The sequence below is a fragment of the Scyliorhinus torazame genome, chromosome 10 (genome assembly GCF_047496885.1).
Source record: "Scyliorhinus torazame isolate Kashiwa2021f chromosome 10, sScyTor2.1, whole genome shotgun sequence".
Lineage (NCBI taxonomy): Eukaryota > Metazoa > Chordata > Chondrichthyes > Carcharhiniformes > Scyliorhinidae > Scyliorhinus > Scyliorhinus torazame.
In genome coordinates this window covers 170,198,806-170,217,141 of record NC_092716.1, presented here as the reverse complement: position 1 = coordinate 170,217,141, position 18,336 = coordinate 170,198,806, and the positions used below count along the sequence as shown (strand labels likewise).

At 48.7% G+C, this 18,336-nt stretch overlaps 1 protein-coding gene across 4 annotated transcripts in view; it reads left to right on the top strand.

Moving 5' to 3' along the window:
- LOC140431032 (protein phosphatase 1 regulatory subunit 12A-like) overlaps positions 1-18,336 on the top strand; it is a 349,337-nt gene that overhangs the window by 270,624 nt on the left and 60,377 nt on the right. For all 4 annotated transcript variants that reach the window (XM_072518929.1, XM_072518928.1, XM_072518930.1 and 1 more), the window contains 2 exons: positions 818-976; positions 16,407-16,505. In XM_072518929.1, the coding sequence (XP_072375030.1) occupies positions 818-976; positions 16,407-16,505 (258 nt within the window). The remainder of the gene's footprint in view (positions 1-817; positions 977-16,406; positions 16,506-18,336) is intronic.

Here is an 18,336-nt window from a genome sequence, read left to right as displayed (position 1 = left end):
AATGTGTGTCCAAAAGATGAACGACTGTATTGTTAACAGCTCATGCTGCTTGGATTGGCATTAGCTTGAATTTCTGGTCATAGCGCCTTGTGTCAGTGGGCTAAAATCAGTCAGTAATTTGTAGAGGGGGAAATCATCCTTTTGGAGTTATCATTTCCAATATTCTTGCAAGCCTGTTGTTGGGCACAATCATATTTTGCTGGGTAGTACATACTGAACATTAGCTGACATATAGGTACCAGCAGCATTCATAGTTTAAAACACAGGCCTTAACTCAGGGTCTGGTGGAGCATTCTATGTTGTGGCTGAATTATTCTATGTTGTTCAGCAATGGCTGAATTATTTGCCTTGCTTAATTGTACAACGGCGGGATTTGGGATTGTAGGAATGGTCTAGAAGATGCTTTGTTACACGGGCGGTAATTTGAAAGCTACTCTTTTTCAGCTTGACCTGAAGGAAATAAAACCCTTCTTTGCTACCATGAGAGAAGCAGATTAACAGGATAAGAGTCAGATGCCGCAAAGAAGGGGAGATGGGTGATGTTGGTGAGATCAATCTGTTGATCCCCATGTTGAGATTTGTGTCTTCGATTGAACTTAACTGAGAAGTTAAAGCGGGACAAGAAACTGGTGCATTGTTTGCCACCAGGTCGTAATGTGAAAGTGTGGTGTCTTAACTCACTGCGTCAGTCAGTCATTTTCTATTTTTCCAGTGACTTTCACACATACTTCATTGTAATTGTTTATCTGACGTGCTCGCTGTTGGACTTTCTTCTTTTCTAAAATAATTCTCTTTCCACCATATACTTCCCTTGCAGCTCATCCTTTGGCAGGAGACAGGAAAGTCTTGTCAGCAGTTCTATCCCAGGTTCCGTCACCACGCTCTCCAGCACAAGCTCTTCCACCAACCCTGCAAGTAGCCGAGCCCTGACCACAGGCTTCTCAGCAACATCTACAGCTGGCACTTACTCAAGCCGGTAAGACTGACTCGGCAGTATGTTAACCTCAACCTTTCCCCTTCTGTAGTCTGATTGTCGTGGTTCCCATGAGCCCCGGAAGAACATGCCTGGGATAGGTCCCAGAAAAGCTGCTCACTCTTTGATTGTAGTTTTCTATCATCAGAGTTAACATTGAAACATAATCAACACTGAGCATTTACACCAAAGTCTTCAGAAGAGCAGTTGTGTAGTCAAATACTGAAAAGGTATGGAAAAAGCAGGGTAGTTGTGATGGGCAATTTTAACTTTCCCCATATTGACTGGGACTTCCTTACAGCTAGGGGCTCGGATGAAAACAATTTGTTAGATGTGTCCAGGAGGGCTTTTTGATGCAGTATGTTGACAATCCAACAAGGGAAGGGGCCACACTAGACTTGGTATTGGGGAATGAGTCAGGCCAGGTGATTGATGTTTCAGTGGGGGAGCATTTTGGGCTTAGCGACCATAATTCCATAAGATTTCGAGTAGTCATGGATAAGGACAAGAGTAGCCTGCGGGTAAGGGTGCTTAATTCGGCGAGGTCCAATTACATCCAAATTAGACAGGAATTGGGGAATGTGGATTGGGAGAGGCTATTTGAGGGCAAATCCACATCTGACATGTGGGAGGCTTTTAAAGGCCAATTAATTGAAGTGCAGGACAGGCATGGCCCGCAAAAATGGCAGGATTTGGGAATCATGGATGACAACGGAAATTGTAAGCTTAGTCAATAGGAAGCATAGGATAGGTCTAGGCATCTAAAAACTGACAAAGCCCTTGAGTACAGTGAAAGTAGGAAGGAACTTAAACATGGAATTAGGAGGGCTAAAAGGGACCATGAAATGTCTTTAGAAAACAAGGTCAAGGAGAATCCCAAGGCTTTTTATGCATAAAGTAGGAGCAAGAGAAAGAGTAGGCCCACTCAAGGACAATGGAAGGAATTTATACCTTGGATCGCCTGAGGTGGGGAAAATCCTTAATAATTTCTTTCTATCAGTTTTCACCAGGGAGAAGGGACAGGACGGATGTTGAGGTCAGTGATAGTTGTCAAAACTCTCTTGAGAACGTCGATATATTAAAGGAGCAAGTGTTGAGTATCCTAAATTGCATTAAGGTAGACAAGTCCCCGGGGCCGGATGGGAGTTATCAAAGGTTATTGCGGAAGGAAAGGGAAGAAACAGCTGGGGCCTTAACAGATATCTTCACATCCTCTTTAACCACAGGAGAACTTCCAGAGGACTAGAGAATAGCCAATATTATTCCCTTGTTTAAGAAAGAAAGCAGGAACAATCCACAAATTATAGGCCCGTGGTGGGGAAGCTTTTGGAAAAGATACTGAGGGACAGGATGTATGAACATTTGGAGGAAAATGGACTAGTTAGTGACGGGCAGCATGGTTTTGTACGGGGAAGGTCATGTCTCACCAACTTGACTGAGTTTTCTGAAGAGGTGACAAAGGAAATTGATGAGGGGAGGGCTGTGGATGTAGTTTATGCGGACTTTAGTAAGACTCTAACCAAAAAAAAAACAATCACTATAAGGATCCCAGCCGAGTAAAGATCAAGAGGGAGACTCGAGGGCAGGTAGAAGTAGAAAGAGGTTGAACCGTAACATCACAGCCAGCAGGTAAGTGATTGGCTGGTGACTGGTAAGTAGTTTTTCTTTTCCCTGAGGTGTGTTGATAAGGTAGGGTTATTCTATTCTTTTTTTTTTTTTTAAATCGTGTTATTGGTAACAATTTTTCTTTTTTTTTCCCTTCTTCATTTATCTATTATTTGATATTATAATTTTATAATTAGACTAAGTTAAGCTTAAGATTAAAAATGGCAGGAGATCGCAGACCTGTGTTATGCTCCTCTTGTTCAATGTGGGAGCTCAGGAACGTGGTTGATGTCCCTGGCTCCTTCACGTGCGGGAAGTGTGTCCAGCTGCAGCTCTTGTTAGACCGCATAACGGCTCTGGAGCTGCGGATGGACTCACTTTGGAGCATCCGCGATGCTGAGGAGGTCGTGGATAGAACGTTTAGTGAATTGGTCATACCACAGATTAGGATTGCTGAGGGAGAAATGGAATGGGTGACCAAAAGGCAGAGAAAAAGCAGGAAGGCAGTGCAGGTGTCCCCTGCGGTCATCTCTCTCCAAAACAGGTATACCGTTTTGGATACTGTTGGAGGAGATGGCTCACCAGGGGAAGGCAGCAGTAGCCAGGTTCATGGCACCGCAGCTGGCTCTGCTGTACAGAAGGGCGGGAAAAAGAGTGGAAGGGTTACAGTCATAGGGGATTCAATTGTAAGGGGAGTAGATTCTGTGGTTCTGTGGTCGGAAACGAGACTACCGAATGGTATGTTGCCCCCCAGGTGCACGGGTCAGGGATGTCTCAGATCAGCTGCAGAACATTCTAAAGGGGGACGGCAAACAACCAGTTGTCGTTGTGCATATAGGCACCAATGATATAGGTAAAAAAACGGGACGAGGTCCTATAAGCAGAATTTAGGGAGTTAGAAGCCAAGTTAAAAAGTCGGACCTCAGACGTAGGTAATCTCAGGATTGCTACCAGTGCCACGTGGTAGTCAGAGTAGAAATGAAAGAATAGGCAGGATGAATGCGCGGCTTGAGAGATGGTGCAGGAAGGAGGGGTTCAGATTTTTGGGACATTGGGACCGGTTCTGGGGGAGGTGGGAAGACTACAAATTGGACGGTCTACACCTGGGCCGGACTGGAACCAATGTCCTTGGGGGTGCTTTTGCTAATGCTGTTGGGGAGGGTTTAAACTAATGTGGCAGGGGGATGGGAACCAAATGAGGAGGTTAGTGGACAGTAAGGAGGCAGTAACTAAAGCTTGTAAGGAACTAGATCATGAAGTCAGCGTGACTAAGGGGAAGAGTAGGCAGGGAGCAGATGATGAACGCACAGGGACTGGTGGTCTGAGGTGCATGTGTTTTAATGCAAGAAGTGTAGTAGGTAAGGCAGATGAATTTAGGGCTTGGATTAGTACCTAGGAGTATGGTGTTATTGCTATTACTGAGATTTGGTTGAGGGAAGGGCATGATTGGCAACTAAATATCCCAGGATATCGATGCTTCAGGCGGGATAGAGAGGGAGGTTAAAGGGGTGGAGGAGTTGCATTACTGGTCAGAGAGGATATCACAGCTGTGCTGAAGGAGGGCACTATGGAGGACTCGAGCCGTGAGGCGATATGGGCAGAGCTCAGAAATAGGAAGGGTGCGGTAACAATGTTGGGGCTGTACCACAGACCTCCCAACAGCGAGCGTGAGATAGAGGTACAAACATGTGAACAGATTATGGAAAGATGTAGGAGCAACAGGGTGGTGGTGATAGGAGATTTTAATTTTCCCAACATTGACTGGGATACAGTTAGTGTCAGAGGTCTAGATGGAGTAGAATTTGTAAGGAGCATCCAGGAGGGTTTTCTAGAGCAGTATGTAAATAGTCCAACTTGGAAAGGGGCCATACTGGATCTGGTGTTGGGGAATGAGCCCGGCCAGGTGGTTGAAGTTTCAGTCGGTGATTACTTTGGGAATAATGATCACAATTCCGTAAGTTTTATGGACTCGTGGACAAAGGCGAGAGTGGTCCTAAAGGAACAGTGCTAAATTGGGGGAAGGCCAACTATACCAAAATTCGGCAGGAGCTGGGAAATGTGGATTGGGAGCAGCTGTTTGAAGGTAAATCCACATTTGATATGTGGGAGGCTTTTAAAGAGAGGTTGATTAGAGTGCAGGGCAGACATGTCCCTGTGAAAATGAGGAATAGAAATGGCTGAATAAGATGAGGGAAACATGGATGACAGGTGAAATTGTGAGACTAGCTAAGAGGAAAAAGGAAGCATACATAAGGTCTAGGCGACTGAAGACAGACAAAGCTTTGGAAGAATATTGGGAATGTAGGACCAATCTGAAACGAGGAATCAAGAGGGCTAAAAGGGGTCATGAAATATCTTTAGCAAACAGGGTTAAGGAAAATCCCAAAGCCTTTTATTCATATATAAGGAGCAAGAGGGTAACTAGAGAAAGGGTTGGCCCACTCAACGATAAAGGAGGAAAGTTATGCGTGGAGTCAGAGAAAATGGGTGAGATTCTTAATGAGTACTTTGCATCGGTATTCACCGAGGAGAGGGACGTGACGGATGTTGAGGTTAGGGATAGATGTTTGATTACTCTCGGTCAAGTTGGCATAAGGAGGGAGGATGTGTTGGGTATTCTAAAAGGCATTAAGGTGGACAAGTCCCTAGGTCCGGATGGGATCTATCCCAGGTTACTGGGGGAAGTGAGAGAGGAAATAGCTGGGGCCTTAACAGATATCTTTGCAGCATCCTTGAACACGGGTGAGGTACCAGAGGACTGTGGATTGCTAATGTTGTCCCCTTGTTTAAGAAGGGTAGCAGGGATAATCCAGGTAATTAAAAACCGGTGAGCCTGACGTCAGTGGTAGGGAAGCTGCTGGAGAAGATACTGAGGGACAGGATCTATTCCCATTTGGAAGACAATGGGCTTATCAGTGATAGGCAACATGGTTTTGTGCAGGAAAGGTCATGTCTTACCAATTTAATGGAATTCTTTGAGGAAGTGACAAAGTTGATTGATGAGGGAAGGGCTGTAGATGTCATATACATGGACTTCAGTAAGGCATTTGATAAGGTTCCCCATGGTAGGCTGATGGAGAAAGTGAAGTCTCATGGGGTCCAGGGTGTACTAGCTGGATGGATAAAGAACAGGCTGGGCAACAGGAGACAGAGAGTAGTAGTGGAAGGGAGTTTCTCAAAATGGAGAACTGTGACTAGTGGTGTTCCACAGGGATCCGTGCTGGGACCACTGTTGTTTGTGATATACATAAATGATCTGGAGGAAGGTATAGGTGGTCTGATTAGCAAGTTTGCAAATGACACTAAGATTGGTGGAGTAGCAGATAGTGAAGGGGACTGTAAGAGAATACAGCAGAATATAGATAGATTGGAGAGTTGGACGGAGAAATGGCAGATGGAGTTCAATCTGGGCAAATGTGAGGTGATGCATTTTGGAAGATCCAATTCAAGAGCGAACTATACGGTAAATGAAAAAGCCCTGGGAAAAAATTGATGTACAGAGAGATCTGGGTGTTCAGGTCCATTGTACCCTGAAGGTGGCAGCGCAGGTCGATAGAGTGGTCAAGAAGGCATACGGCATGCTTTCCTTAATCGGAAGGGGTATTGAGTACAAGAGTTGGCAGGTCATGTTACAGTTGTATAGGACTTTGGTTCGGCCACATTTGGAATACTGTGTACAGTTCTGGTCGCCACAGTACCAAAAGGATGTGGATGCTTTGGAGAAGGTGCAGAGGAGGTTCACCAGGATGTTGCTTGGTATGGAGGGTGCTAGCTATGAAGAGAGGTTGAGTAGATTAGGATTATTTCCATTAGAAAGACGGAGGTTGAGGGGGGACCTCATTGAGGTCTACAAAATCATGAGAGGTATAGACAGGGTGGATAGCAAGAAGCTTTTTCCCCAGAGTGGGGGACTCAATTACTAGGGGTCACGAGTTCAAGGTGAGAGGGGAAAAGTTTAAGGGAGATATGCGTGGAAAGTTCTTTACGCAGAGGGTGGCGGGTGCCTGGAACGCATTGCCGGCGGAGGTGGTAGAGGTGGGCGCAATAGCGTCATTTAAGATGTATCTAGACAGATACATGAATGGGAAGGGAGCAGAGGGATACAGATCCTTAGAAAAAAGGCGACAGTTTTAGAGGATCTGGATCGGCGCAGGCTTGGAGGGCCAAAGGGCTTGTTCCTGTGCTGTAATTTTTCTTTGTTCTTTGTTTGACAAGGTCCCACATGGCAGACTGGTACAAAAACCAAAATCACATGCGATTCGGAGTGGGCTGGATAGATGGATACAGAATTTGCTTGGTTATAGAAGACGGAGAGTAGCGGTGGAAGGGCGTTTTTTCTGAATGGTGATCTGTAACTAGTGGTGCTCCGCAGGGAATCAGTACTGGGACCTCTGTTGTTTGTAGCATATATAAATGATCTGGAGGAAAATGTGAGTGGTCTTATTAGTAAGTTTGCGGATGACACGAATATTGACAGAGTTGCTGATAGTGTCAAGGATTTCAGAGGATACAACAGGATATAAATAGCTTGGAGACTTGGGCACAGAAATGGCAGATGGAGTTTAATACAAACAAATGCGAGGTGATGCATTTTGGAGGATCAAATCTACATATGAATTATATTGTAACTGGCAGAACCCTTAGGAACATTAACATGCAGAGGGATCTGGGTGTGCAGTTCCCTAAAAGTGGCAACACGGGTGGTCAAGGTGATTAAGAAGGCATATGGCATGCTTGCATTCATCACCCGGGGCACTGAGTACAGGAGTTGGGAAATCTATATATAAACCACAGCTATATAAACCACAATTTGGTCGCATTTGGAGTATAGCATGCATTTCTGGTCACCACGTTGTCAGGATGTGGAAGCTTTGGAGAGAGTGCAAAGAAGTTCACCAGGATGTTGCCTGGTCTTGAGTGTGTTGGCTATGAAGAAAGGTCGAATAAACTAGGATTGTTTTCACTGGAAAGACAGAGGCTGAGGGGAGACCTGATAGAGGTCTACAAAATTATGAGAGGCATAGACAGGGTGGATAGTCAGAGGCTTTTTCCAAAGATGGAATTGTCAATTACAAGGGGCCACAGGTTCAAGGTGAGAGGGGGAACATTTAAGGGAGATGTGCGGGATAGGTTTTTCCCATAGAGAGTGATGGATGCCTAGAACACGCTGCCAGAGGATGTGGTGGAAGCAGGCATATTAGCAACATTTAAGAGGCGTCTGGATGGGGACATGAATAGGGAGGAAATAGAGGGATAGTGAGAAAGGGCAAAAGATTTATTTTTAGTTCGGGCATCATGCTCGGCACAGGCTTGGAGGACCGAGGGACCTGTTCCTGTGCTGTACTTTTCTTTGTTCTTTGCGCCTGCACCCCCTTTAGAATTGTACCCTTTATTTTATATTGCCTCTCCATGTTCTTTCGACCAAAATGAATCACTTCACATTTATCTGCACTTTACTTCATATTGAGGGTATTTGATATGGTAGATATTGTGTGTTTTACGACACCCTGGGTGACTGCGCGGTCAAATCCCAGCCCCACAGATCCAGGAGTCCCAACACAAGTGAATTGACCAATCATTTGTGTATTTATTTTCCTGAGATCTTTACCCTTGACTGTTTCAATGAGCTACAGGTACTAGATTTATATGTAAAACATTTTTTTAAACTTTATTTATAACAGGGAAAAAGATGAATATATAATAGTGAGACTGGAACAATTGTCTGCTAATCTAACTATTCTCCAAACCCTGTCCCACCCTCCAGCCAGACACACACAGTGGAAAAGGGGGGTGGGGGGTGTTCAAAAATAACAGGGATTAAGATGTATGAGATGGAACGTTGCTGCTGAGGTACAGGGTTTTGTAACCAATGATCTTCTAATGGTGATCTTCAACCAGAACCTCCAGGCTGTTAAATGCTCTCTGGAAAGTCACTTTCTCTTTTAACATTCGGGATCTTCACACTGAGAATTCCCGCTCTGAGGTCGGCTCAGTCCTGACAGGCCTCCACCAGATTGACTTCCAGTCTCGCTGAGACAATTTTAGTATTCTCTACCTGAGAATTTAAACAAAGGTTTTCCGTCCGCCCTTGACGAGATCTTGGGCCTAGCGGTAAAGGTGGAGGTGCACGAGGTGCTCCACAAGAAATGGCAGGAACGGTTCGAGGAGATGGAGAATCGGTCGAGGCGGAAGAATCTGCGGATCCTGGGCCTCCCGCAGGGGCTGGAGGGGTCGGACGTGGGGGCCTATGTGGCCACCATGTTAAACTCGCTGATGGGAGCAGGGTCCTTCCAGGGGCCCCTGGAGCTGGAAGGGGCCCTTAGAGTGCTGGCGAGGAGGCCCAAGGCTAACGAGCCTCCGCGGGCGGTGCTGGTGCGGTTTCATCGGTTTGCTCATCGGGAGTGCGTACTCAGGTGGGCCAAGAAAGAGAGGAGCAGCAGGTGGGAGAACGCGGAGGTTCGAATACATCAGGACTGGAGCGCGGAGGTGGCGAAGAAGAGGGCCGGGTACAACCGGGCAAAGGCGGTGCTGCACAGGAAGGGGGTGAAGTTTGGCATGCTGCAGCCGGCGCGTCTGTGGGTCACCTACAAGGACGGGCACCATTATTTTGAGTCCCCGGAGGAGGCGTGGGCCTTTGTTCAGGCCGAGAAGCTGGACACAAAACTGAGGGTCGGGATGGGGGGTCGGGCGTGGGGATGGTCGGGGATTGTTGTTGTTGTGTTACATTTTGAGGGGGGGCTCTTTGTTCTTGTTTATTTTTGGTTCGGTGTGGGTGGTTAGGGTGGGTTGGGCACTGTTTTGGTTGGGTCTGTCGGGTGGGCTCTTGGAGGGGGGCAAGTAAATGGAGAAGGGGGTGGATGGCCGGTAGGAGGGACGGGGCCCCACGGGGGAGGGTGAGGCCCGAGTCGGGGGTGAGGGGACTGGGCCTGTAAAAGGAGCTGCGCCAGAGGAGGCGGGGCTGGGCAGGTGGAAAGCGCAGGCTTTTTCCCGTGCTGAAGGCTGGAGGGGGCGGGGAAGCGCAGGTTTTTTCCCACGCTTGGGATGGAAGGGGGAGGCGGAGAGCCTGCTGGTGGGTAATGGAGGGGGAGGGGAAGTCCCACAATGGGAGGAGCCGAAGGAGAGGCGGGAGCGGCCAGGGTCAGCAGGAGTCAGCTGACTTGCGGGACTGCAATGGGGGAGCAATGCAGCTAGGAGGGGTGGGGGTGGGGGGGAACCGGATTGCTGCTGGTATGGTCAAGGGGGAGCTGGAGCGAGTAGAGGGGTTTGGGACGGGGGTCTGCCGCCGTGGGGAACGGGCCGGGCATGGGGTGCGGGCGCGTGGCTGGCCGAGGAGGGGTTATGGCTAGTCGGTGGGGGAGGGGGGCGGGTAGCCCCTTGATCCGGCTGATAACCTGGAACGTAAGGGGACTGAACGGGCCGGTTAAGCGGGCCCGGGTGTTCGCGCACCTGAAGGGGCTGAAGGCGGATGTGGTCATGCTCCAGGAGACACACCTGAAGGTGGCAGACCAGGTAAGATTGAGGAAGGGGTGGGTAGGCCAGGTGTTTCATTCAGGGCTGGATGCCAAAAATCGGGGGGTGGCGATCTTGGTGGGAAAGAGGGTGTCGTTCGAGACGTCGAGCATTGTGACAAACAATGGCGGCAGGTACGTAATGGTAAGTGGTAAGCTGCAAGGGGAGAGGGTGGTGCTGGTCAATGTGTACGCCCCGAACTGGGACGATGCGGGTTTTATGCGGCACATGTTGGGTCGGATCCCGGACTTGTAATTTGGGGGCCTGATAATGGGGGGGGGGGACTTTAACACGGTGTTGGATCCGGCACTGGATCGCTCTAGGTCCAGGACAGGTAGGAGGCCGGCGGCGGCTAAAGTGCTGAGGGGGTTTATGGACCAGATGGGAGGGGTGGACCCTTGGAGATTTGCAAGGATGACGGCTAGGGAATTTTCATTCTTCTCGCACGTTCATAAGGCCTATTCCCGGATCGACTTTTTTGTTATGAGCAGGGCGCTGATTGCGAGAGTAGAGGATACCGAGTACTCGGCGATAGCCATTTCGGATCACGCCCGCATTGGGTAGACCTAGAGCTGGGGGAGGAGAAGGACCAGCACCTGTTGTGGCACTTGGAGGTGGGGCTGTTGGCGGATGATGAGGTGAGCGAGCGGGTCCGAGGAACCATAGAGAGATACCTGGAGGCCAACAATAATGGGGAGGTCCGAGTGGGGATGGTCTGGGAGGCGCTGAAGGCAGTGGTTAGGGGAGAGCTGATCTCCATTAGGGCGCACAAGGAGAGGAGAGAGCAGAGGGAGAGGGAGAGGCTGGTGGGGGAGATGGTGAGGGTAGACAGGAGGTACGCGGAGGTGCCGGAGGAGGGACTGTTGAGGGAGAGGCGTAGCCTCCAGGCTGAATTCGACCTGTTGACCACCAGGAAGGCGGAGGCGCAGTGGAGGAAGGCCCAGGGGGCGATTTATGAATATGGGGAAAAGGCAAGTCGGATGCTGGCACATCAGCTTCCGAAGCGGGACGCAGCTAGGGAGATCGGGGGAGTTCAGGATAGGGGAGGGAGTGTGGTGCGGAGTGGGGTTGGCATCAATGGGGTCTTCAGGGACTTTTATGAGTAACTGTATCAGTCCGAGCCCCCACTGGAGGAGGGAGGGATGGGCCGCTTTCTGGACCAACTGAGGTTCCCGAAGGTGGAGGAGGGACTGGTGGCGGGATTAGGGGCCCCGATTGGGCTAGAGGAGCTGGCCAAAGGGATAGGGAGCATGCAGGCGGGGAAGGCACCGGGGCCGGATGGTTTCCCGGTCGTATTTTACAAAAAATATGTGGACCTGTTGGGTCCGTTGCTGGTTAGGACCTTCAATGAGGCAAGGGAGGGTGGGGCTTTGCCCCCAACGATGTCCTGGGCAATGATTTCCTTGATCCTGAAGCGGGACAAGGATCCCCTACAGTGTGGGTCTTACAGGTCGATTTTGTTGTTAAATATTGATGCCAAGGTGCTGGCGAAGGTCTTTGCCACGAGAATTGAGGATGGGGTGCCGCAGGTCATTCACGATTACCAGACTGGGTTCGTGAAGGGGAGGCAGTTGAATGCGAATGTGCGGAGGCTCCTGAATGTCATTATGATGCCGGCGAGGGAGGGGGAGGCGGAGATAGTGGCGGTGATGGATGTTGAGAAGGCCTTCAAAGGGCTATGGAGAGAGAGCGGGTAAATGGAGTTGAAATCAGCCATGATTGAATGGTGGAGTGGACTCGATGGGCCGAATGGCCTTACTTCTGCTCCTATGTCTTATGTTCTTATGGAAAGGGTAGGGTGGGGGTACTTGTGGGAGGTGCTGAAGAGGTTCGGGTTTGGGGAGGGGTTCGTCAGGTGGGTTAGGCTGTTGTACGAGGTCCCGATGGCGAGTGTGGCCACGAACAAGAGGAGGTCTGAGTACTTTTGGTTGCATCAAGGGATGAGGCAGGGGTGTCCCCTGCCTCCCCCTGCTCTTCGCACTGGCGATTGATTCCCTGGCTATGGCACTGAGGGAGTCGAGGAACTGGAGGGGGCTGGTGCGGGGTGGGGAGGAGCATAGGGTGTCGCTCTATGCGGACGACTTGATGCTATATGTGGCGGACCCGGTGGGGGGAATGCCGGAGGTAATGAGGATCCTCAGGGAGTTCGGGGATTTCTCAGGGTACAAGCTCAACATGGGGAAGAGCGAGTTGTTCGTGGTTCACCCAGGGGACCAGGAGGGGGGGATTGGCGAGCTTCCACTAAAAAGGGCGAAGAGGAGCTTTAGGTATTTGAAGATCCAGGTGGCCAGGAGCTGGGGGGCCCTGAATAGGCTTAATTTCACAAGGCTGGTGGAGCAAATGGAGGAGGAGTTTAAGAGGTGGGACGCGTTGCCGCTGTCCCTGCCGGGTAGGGTGCAGTCAGTCAAGATGACGGTGCTCCCGATGTTTTTGTTCCTGTTCCAGTGCCTCCCCAGTCTTATCCCGAAGGCCTTCTTTAGGCAGGTCAACAGGAGCATAACGGGGTTTGTGTGGGCGCGAGGGACTCCGAGGGTGAGAAGGGTGTTCCTGGAGCAGAGTAGAGATAGGGGGGGGCTGGCGCTGCCCAACCTCTGTGGGTCTACTGGACCACCAATGTGGCGATGGTGCGCATGTGAGTGATGGAGGGGGAGGGGGCGGCATGGAAGAGGCTGGAGACGGCGTCTTGTGAGGGTACGAGTCTGGAGGCGCTGGCAACGGCGCCGCTGCCGCTCCCTCCAATGAGGTATATCACGAGCCCGGTGGTGGCGGCTACCCTCAAAATTTGGGGGCAATAGAGGCGGCACAAGGGGGAAGTGGGGGCCTCGGTGTGGACCCCGATACGGGGGAACCACCGGTTTGTCCCAGGGAGAATAGATGGAGGGTTTTCGGGGTGGCACAGGGCAGTGATGAGAAGGTTGGGGGACCTGTTTGTGGATGGGAAGTTTGCGAGCCTGGGTGAGCTGGAGTAGAAGTGCGGGCTCCCCCCGGGAAACACCTTTAGGTATCTACAGGTAAGGGCATTTGCCAGGCAGCAAGTGGTGGAATTCCCGCTGCTGCCGCCACGCACGGTACAGGACAGGGTGCTCTCGGGGGTGTGGGTCGGAGAGGGGAGGATTTCGGCAACATACCGGGTGATGCAGGGGGAGGAGGAGGCCTCAGTGGAGGAGCTGAAAGGTAAGTGGGAGGAGGAGTTGGGAGAGGAGATCGAGGAGGGGACGTGGGCAGATGCCCTAGGGAGGGTGAACTCTTCCTCTTTGTGCGCGAGGCTCAGCCTCATACAGTTTAAGGTGCTGCACAGGGCACACATGACTGGGACAAGGATGAGCCGGATTTTTGGGGGTGAGGACAGGTGTGTTAGGTGCTCAGGGAGCCCAGCAAACCACACCCATATGTTCTGGGCATGCCCACCGCTGGAGGAATTTTGGAAGGGCGTAGCGAGGACGGTGTCGATGGTGGTAGGATCCAGGGTCAAACCGGGCTGGGGGCTCGCAATATTTGGGGTTGCAGTGGAGCCGGGAGTGCAGGAGGCGAAAGAGGCCGGTATTCTGGCCTTTGCGTCCCTGGTAGCCCGGCGAAAGATTCTTCTTCAGTGGAAGGATGCGAGGTCCCCAAGCGTGGAATCCTGGGTCAACGACATGGCGGGATTTATTAAATTGGAGAGGGTGAAATTTGCCTTAAGGGGATCTGTGCAAGGGCTTTTCAGGTGGTGGCAACCGTTCTTAGACTTCCTGGCAGAACGGTAGACAATGGTCAGCAGCAGCGGCAACCCAGGCGGGGGGAGGCGGGGTGTTCTATTTTATTTTTGTTTGTCTACACTGGGTGATCTGAGGGGGGTGTATATATTTGTTATGTTCGCTATGTGTTTCGGCGGGTGCTAATTTAGTATTTATGTACGGGGAGAGGGGGGCATCTGTTTTGTTTTGTATTTAATTCTATTGGGTTCCTTTTACATTTTGTTTGTTGATATTTTGTGAAAACTTTATAAAAAATTATTTAATTAAAAAATATCTAACCAGAACTGAGGTAAAGTGGAGCTATTCTCCTGACCTGCCTTTCTTCAAGAAGGTTCTGAGTGGCTCCACCAATCACAAGCAAGAACAGGAGATGTCCCAGAATTTCAGACCCACTGCTTGGCTGCTTGCCAAGCCCATCAAACTGGCATTATGGATATTGCCACAGAGCATAAAGGGGAGATCTGGGCCAGTATATTAGACCAGGGGTGTTTTCAGTTAGACCAAATTGACACCGTGTCTGCAGTTTAAACAAAACTGCACGTTGCAGGGATAGGGATTTTTAAAGAAGAAACCTGGAACAGAGAAGGATTAAACAAGTTCCTTGCATGAGGATGTTTCCATTTGTAGAACGGACACAATTTGAGAATATGAGACCTGCCATTTAAGTCAGAGCTGAGTAGAAATTATTTTCTCTCAAAGAGTCTTAGTTTGTGGAATTCTCTTCTCCAGAAAGCAGTGGAGGCTGGATCACTGAATTTATTGAAGGCCGGGTTAGACAGATTTTGATGGACATGGGAGAACGAGGGTTATGGGGAGCAGACGGCAAAGTGGAGTTCAGACCATAGCTAGATCAGCCATGATCTTATCGAATGGCAGAGCAGACTCAAAGGGCAGAATGGCCCACGCCTGCTCCTAAATCCTACATTGTACTGTGTTCATCTGCCACCTGTCTGCTCATTCCACCAACTTGTTTATGTCCTTTTGAATTTCTACACTGACCTCCTCACGGTTATGAAATGTAATTTCAATATTGGAATTTAGGCTGTGAACAAAATGTCAGGCGTTCCGGGGTACACCTTGCTATCAAAGTTCTCTCCTACTGTTATTAAAAAAGAGAGTGCATTTAAGTGTCTCAGTTGTGTTGTACATGTGCCGTTCTAGTGTTTTACCCTGTTGCGCCATTGCGAGTGCTAGTGTAGACAGCTGCCATAAATAACCATGGTGGCACTATTACTCGGCTTATTTAGGAAAACAAAGGTCATGATACTGGAATGGTCTTTCTTCTCTTCATCCTCTTTATGGAGAAGCCTCTGCCTCCCTCCACACCCACCCACCCACATTCAACATCATCCGTCCCAGAGTGAAGTTCACCTAAGAGTCTCAAACTAGCCTGTTAACAGGGGTGGGGCTGGGGCAGCACCGCAGACACAAACACATCCCCGGCCACCCGCCCCATGAGCTCTGGTTGAGGCCACTTGCCTCGGCAATTTTGAAAAAGGTAATCTTGCTTCGGGACAACTTTATGTCCGAGGTGGAATTTAGGAGCTCGAGTCCTTTTCCCCCTCCGCCCATTGACACACACCCCCACCCAACCCTCGGCCCCACCAGCCTGCCCATTGGTCAATGTGCCTGTCAGTCAAACTTTCGCCACAGCATCTTGTCCCAAGTCATGGAAAGCTTTCTGGGTGGCAGTGGCTAGCACTGTTGCTTCACAGCTCCAGGGTCCCAGGTTCGATTCCCGGCTTGGTCACTGTCTATTTGGAGTCTGCACGTTCTCCCTGTGTCTGTGTAGATTTCCTCCAGGTGCTCCGGTTACCTCCCACAGTCCAAAGGTGTGCGGGTTAGGTGGATTAGTCACACTTAATTGCCCATAGTGTCCAAAGGTTAGGTGGGGTTGCTGGGTTACAGGGATATGGTGAAGATGTGGGTTTATAGGGTGCTCTTTCAGGTGCCGGTGTAGACTTGCTGGCCCAAATGACCTCCTTCTGGCCACGCCTATTTGTTCCTTATTTGGGAAAAAAAAAGAATTGGGTTCTCCAAATTTAAAACAAAAAAAATGAAAAGCTTTCTGGCATGTTAGGCACTGGAGTAACATCATTGGATTTCTGCATATATATGGACCTGCACCATGCACATCTGGGTAATGGCAGCCATCTTACATTAGCAAGAGACACAGTGGATTTAGTTAAGAGTTTGAAAATTATAAAGAAAATTGATTTTTAAAAATTGTTGAGGCAGGTTGTTGAATGTGGTGGAGGGTTCAAATGGAGTTATGGTTCAGTAGGTAAAGGAATTACCCAATGTGGGAATCAGTCAACACTTTCAGCAGGCGGGAGGGAAAATTTGCTGGATAAACCTGATTTGCAACTTCGAGTCTTACGTATGGTTTATACTTTGCTGTGGACCTTAATTTAAAATGAGACGTAAATACTTTGTCAAGTTTACCCAAAGAATGACATTGCACAGATCACACTACTGGTAACATGTGTCATGGAAATTTGATCAAGGGCCTGAAGTGGCTCAATGTACATAGTTGCAGGAGGAGACTCAATTCACATGCCATACTTTGTTTTTTCATACCTCAGCTCCCTGACTCGAAACCAAGCTGGAAATGGAGCAGAAAAAGAGAGTAATCCTACCACACAAGGCAATAGTTCTGGCACTGAGAACCGCGAGAGACGGAGGTAACAGCTAGAAATAAAATTATAGAGTGATGTGTGCTTGAGAATGAGTCAAATGCTCAAGAATGGTTAGTGTGTGTGTGTACACATAGATAAAATAAATATATATATATATATATATATATATATATATACACACTGATTGTTATTTGATTGGTGTCTGCACGGTTTAACTATACTGTTGTTTAACTCAGTTGTAGTTTTGCTGAAGCAAAGGACTTTGATTGATGTTGAAGTGTTACTTTGCCAGTGGAATCCCTTTAAGAATCTCAGGGCAGCATGATGGCGCAGTGGTTAGCACTGGGACTGCGGCGCTGAGGGTCCGGGTTCGAATCCTGGCCCTGGGTCACTGTCCGTGTGGAGTTTGCACATTTTCCCCGTGTCTGCATGGGTTTCACCCCCATAACCCAAAAGATGTGCAGGTTAGGTGGATTGGCCATGCTAAATTGCCCCTTAATTGGGAAAAAAAATAATGGGGTCTGGTGTCAGTCAGACTCCTACCCAGCATAAGGTTACCCGGCCTTAACCCAATTCCTTATGGACGTGCACTCTCAACTTAAAGCTGTTTCTACTAGTTGGAATCACATTGGATCACATCACCTGCTCCCTAACACTTCGGTGAGTCAACAGGTCTCCAAAGCTGCCACCAGACACTTCCAACCAAGTGGCCATTATATTTGTGTTCTGACCACATTATGTGCCCTTTGATTGATACTTGCCCTATCCCCCCCATTAATTCCGAGGTTGTTCAAGACTCTGCTCTATTTCCCAATCCAGTTGTTCGCCTTATCAAGAACAAATTATCATCAAACTCTATCTGTTCTAATACTGTTGATGCCACTCAACTTGAACAACTCCCGTCAGGTTGCACAGGCTCCATGTTCAAAACATGTTACCTTGCAGTCCAATGGCTAAGCACTTCAATTCAAAAAGAAGGCCCACAAAAATCATCACAATTCAACTAGGAATGGATAAGAAATGCCGACATTCCAAGAATTAATTTTATTAAACTGCGCTATTGGGAGTAGAGTGTCAAAAATAAAAAATGTCAATCTTTATACAATCTTTGAAATGACGGAATTGAAATAAAAGTCATGACCCACTAACAAACTCCTTAATGGAATTGAGAAACCTGCTATTTCCAACAAACGGACCTGGTTATTTGACCTGTAAATTAGTTGAGGTCCAGAGGCTTTGATCTCCAGGCTAATCAAAGTATACCTAACTAAAGCATGAATAGACATGAGTCACACAAAATGAGGGATATGCTCATCAATGTGGAATACAAACATCAACCATTATGTCTTTAAGTTTGATAGATTGGCATACTTTGAAATAAACTTTCTGGGCTAGGAGGGACAAGCAGGGGAGTAAGACTGACTGGAGTGGTCCATATGAGCCAGCATAGTCCCAATGGGTTGAATGGCCTCCTGCTGTGCCATAAATGACTATAATGCTACGGATGCGCACTTGAAGGAAAACTACTTACTTGGAGGTCTTAGAATTTGGAATGCATGGGAAACATTTTATGATCAGGGAGTCTGTATAATTCGAATTCAACAGCGACAGTTTGCCTTTCAATATCTACCGGAAGAGAGGAAACTTGACTTTGCGTTTAACCCAAAAAGTTAACTTTCTAACTTTGATGACTAGATTTGCGATGAAAGGTATGGAAGGCAAATGTAAATATTGAGCATCGTGTTTTGAATCTTGGCATGATGGCCCCAGTTTTCCTCCTCTTCTCCCATTTCACATCAGAATAAATCAGGCAGTACACTTTTCACCAGCTCCCACTTTGACCTCTGGGTTCAGATCATTTAAATGGGCTAGTTAT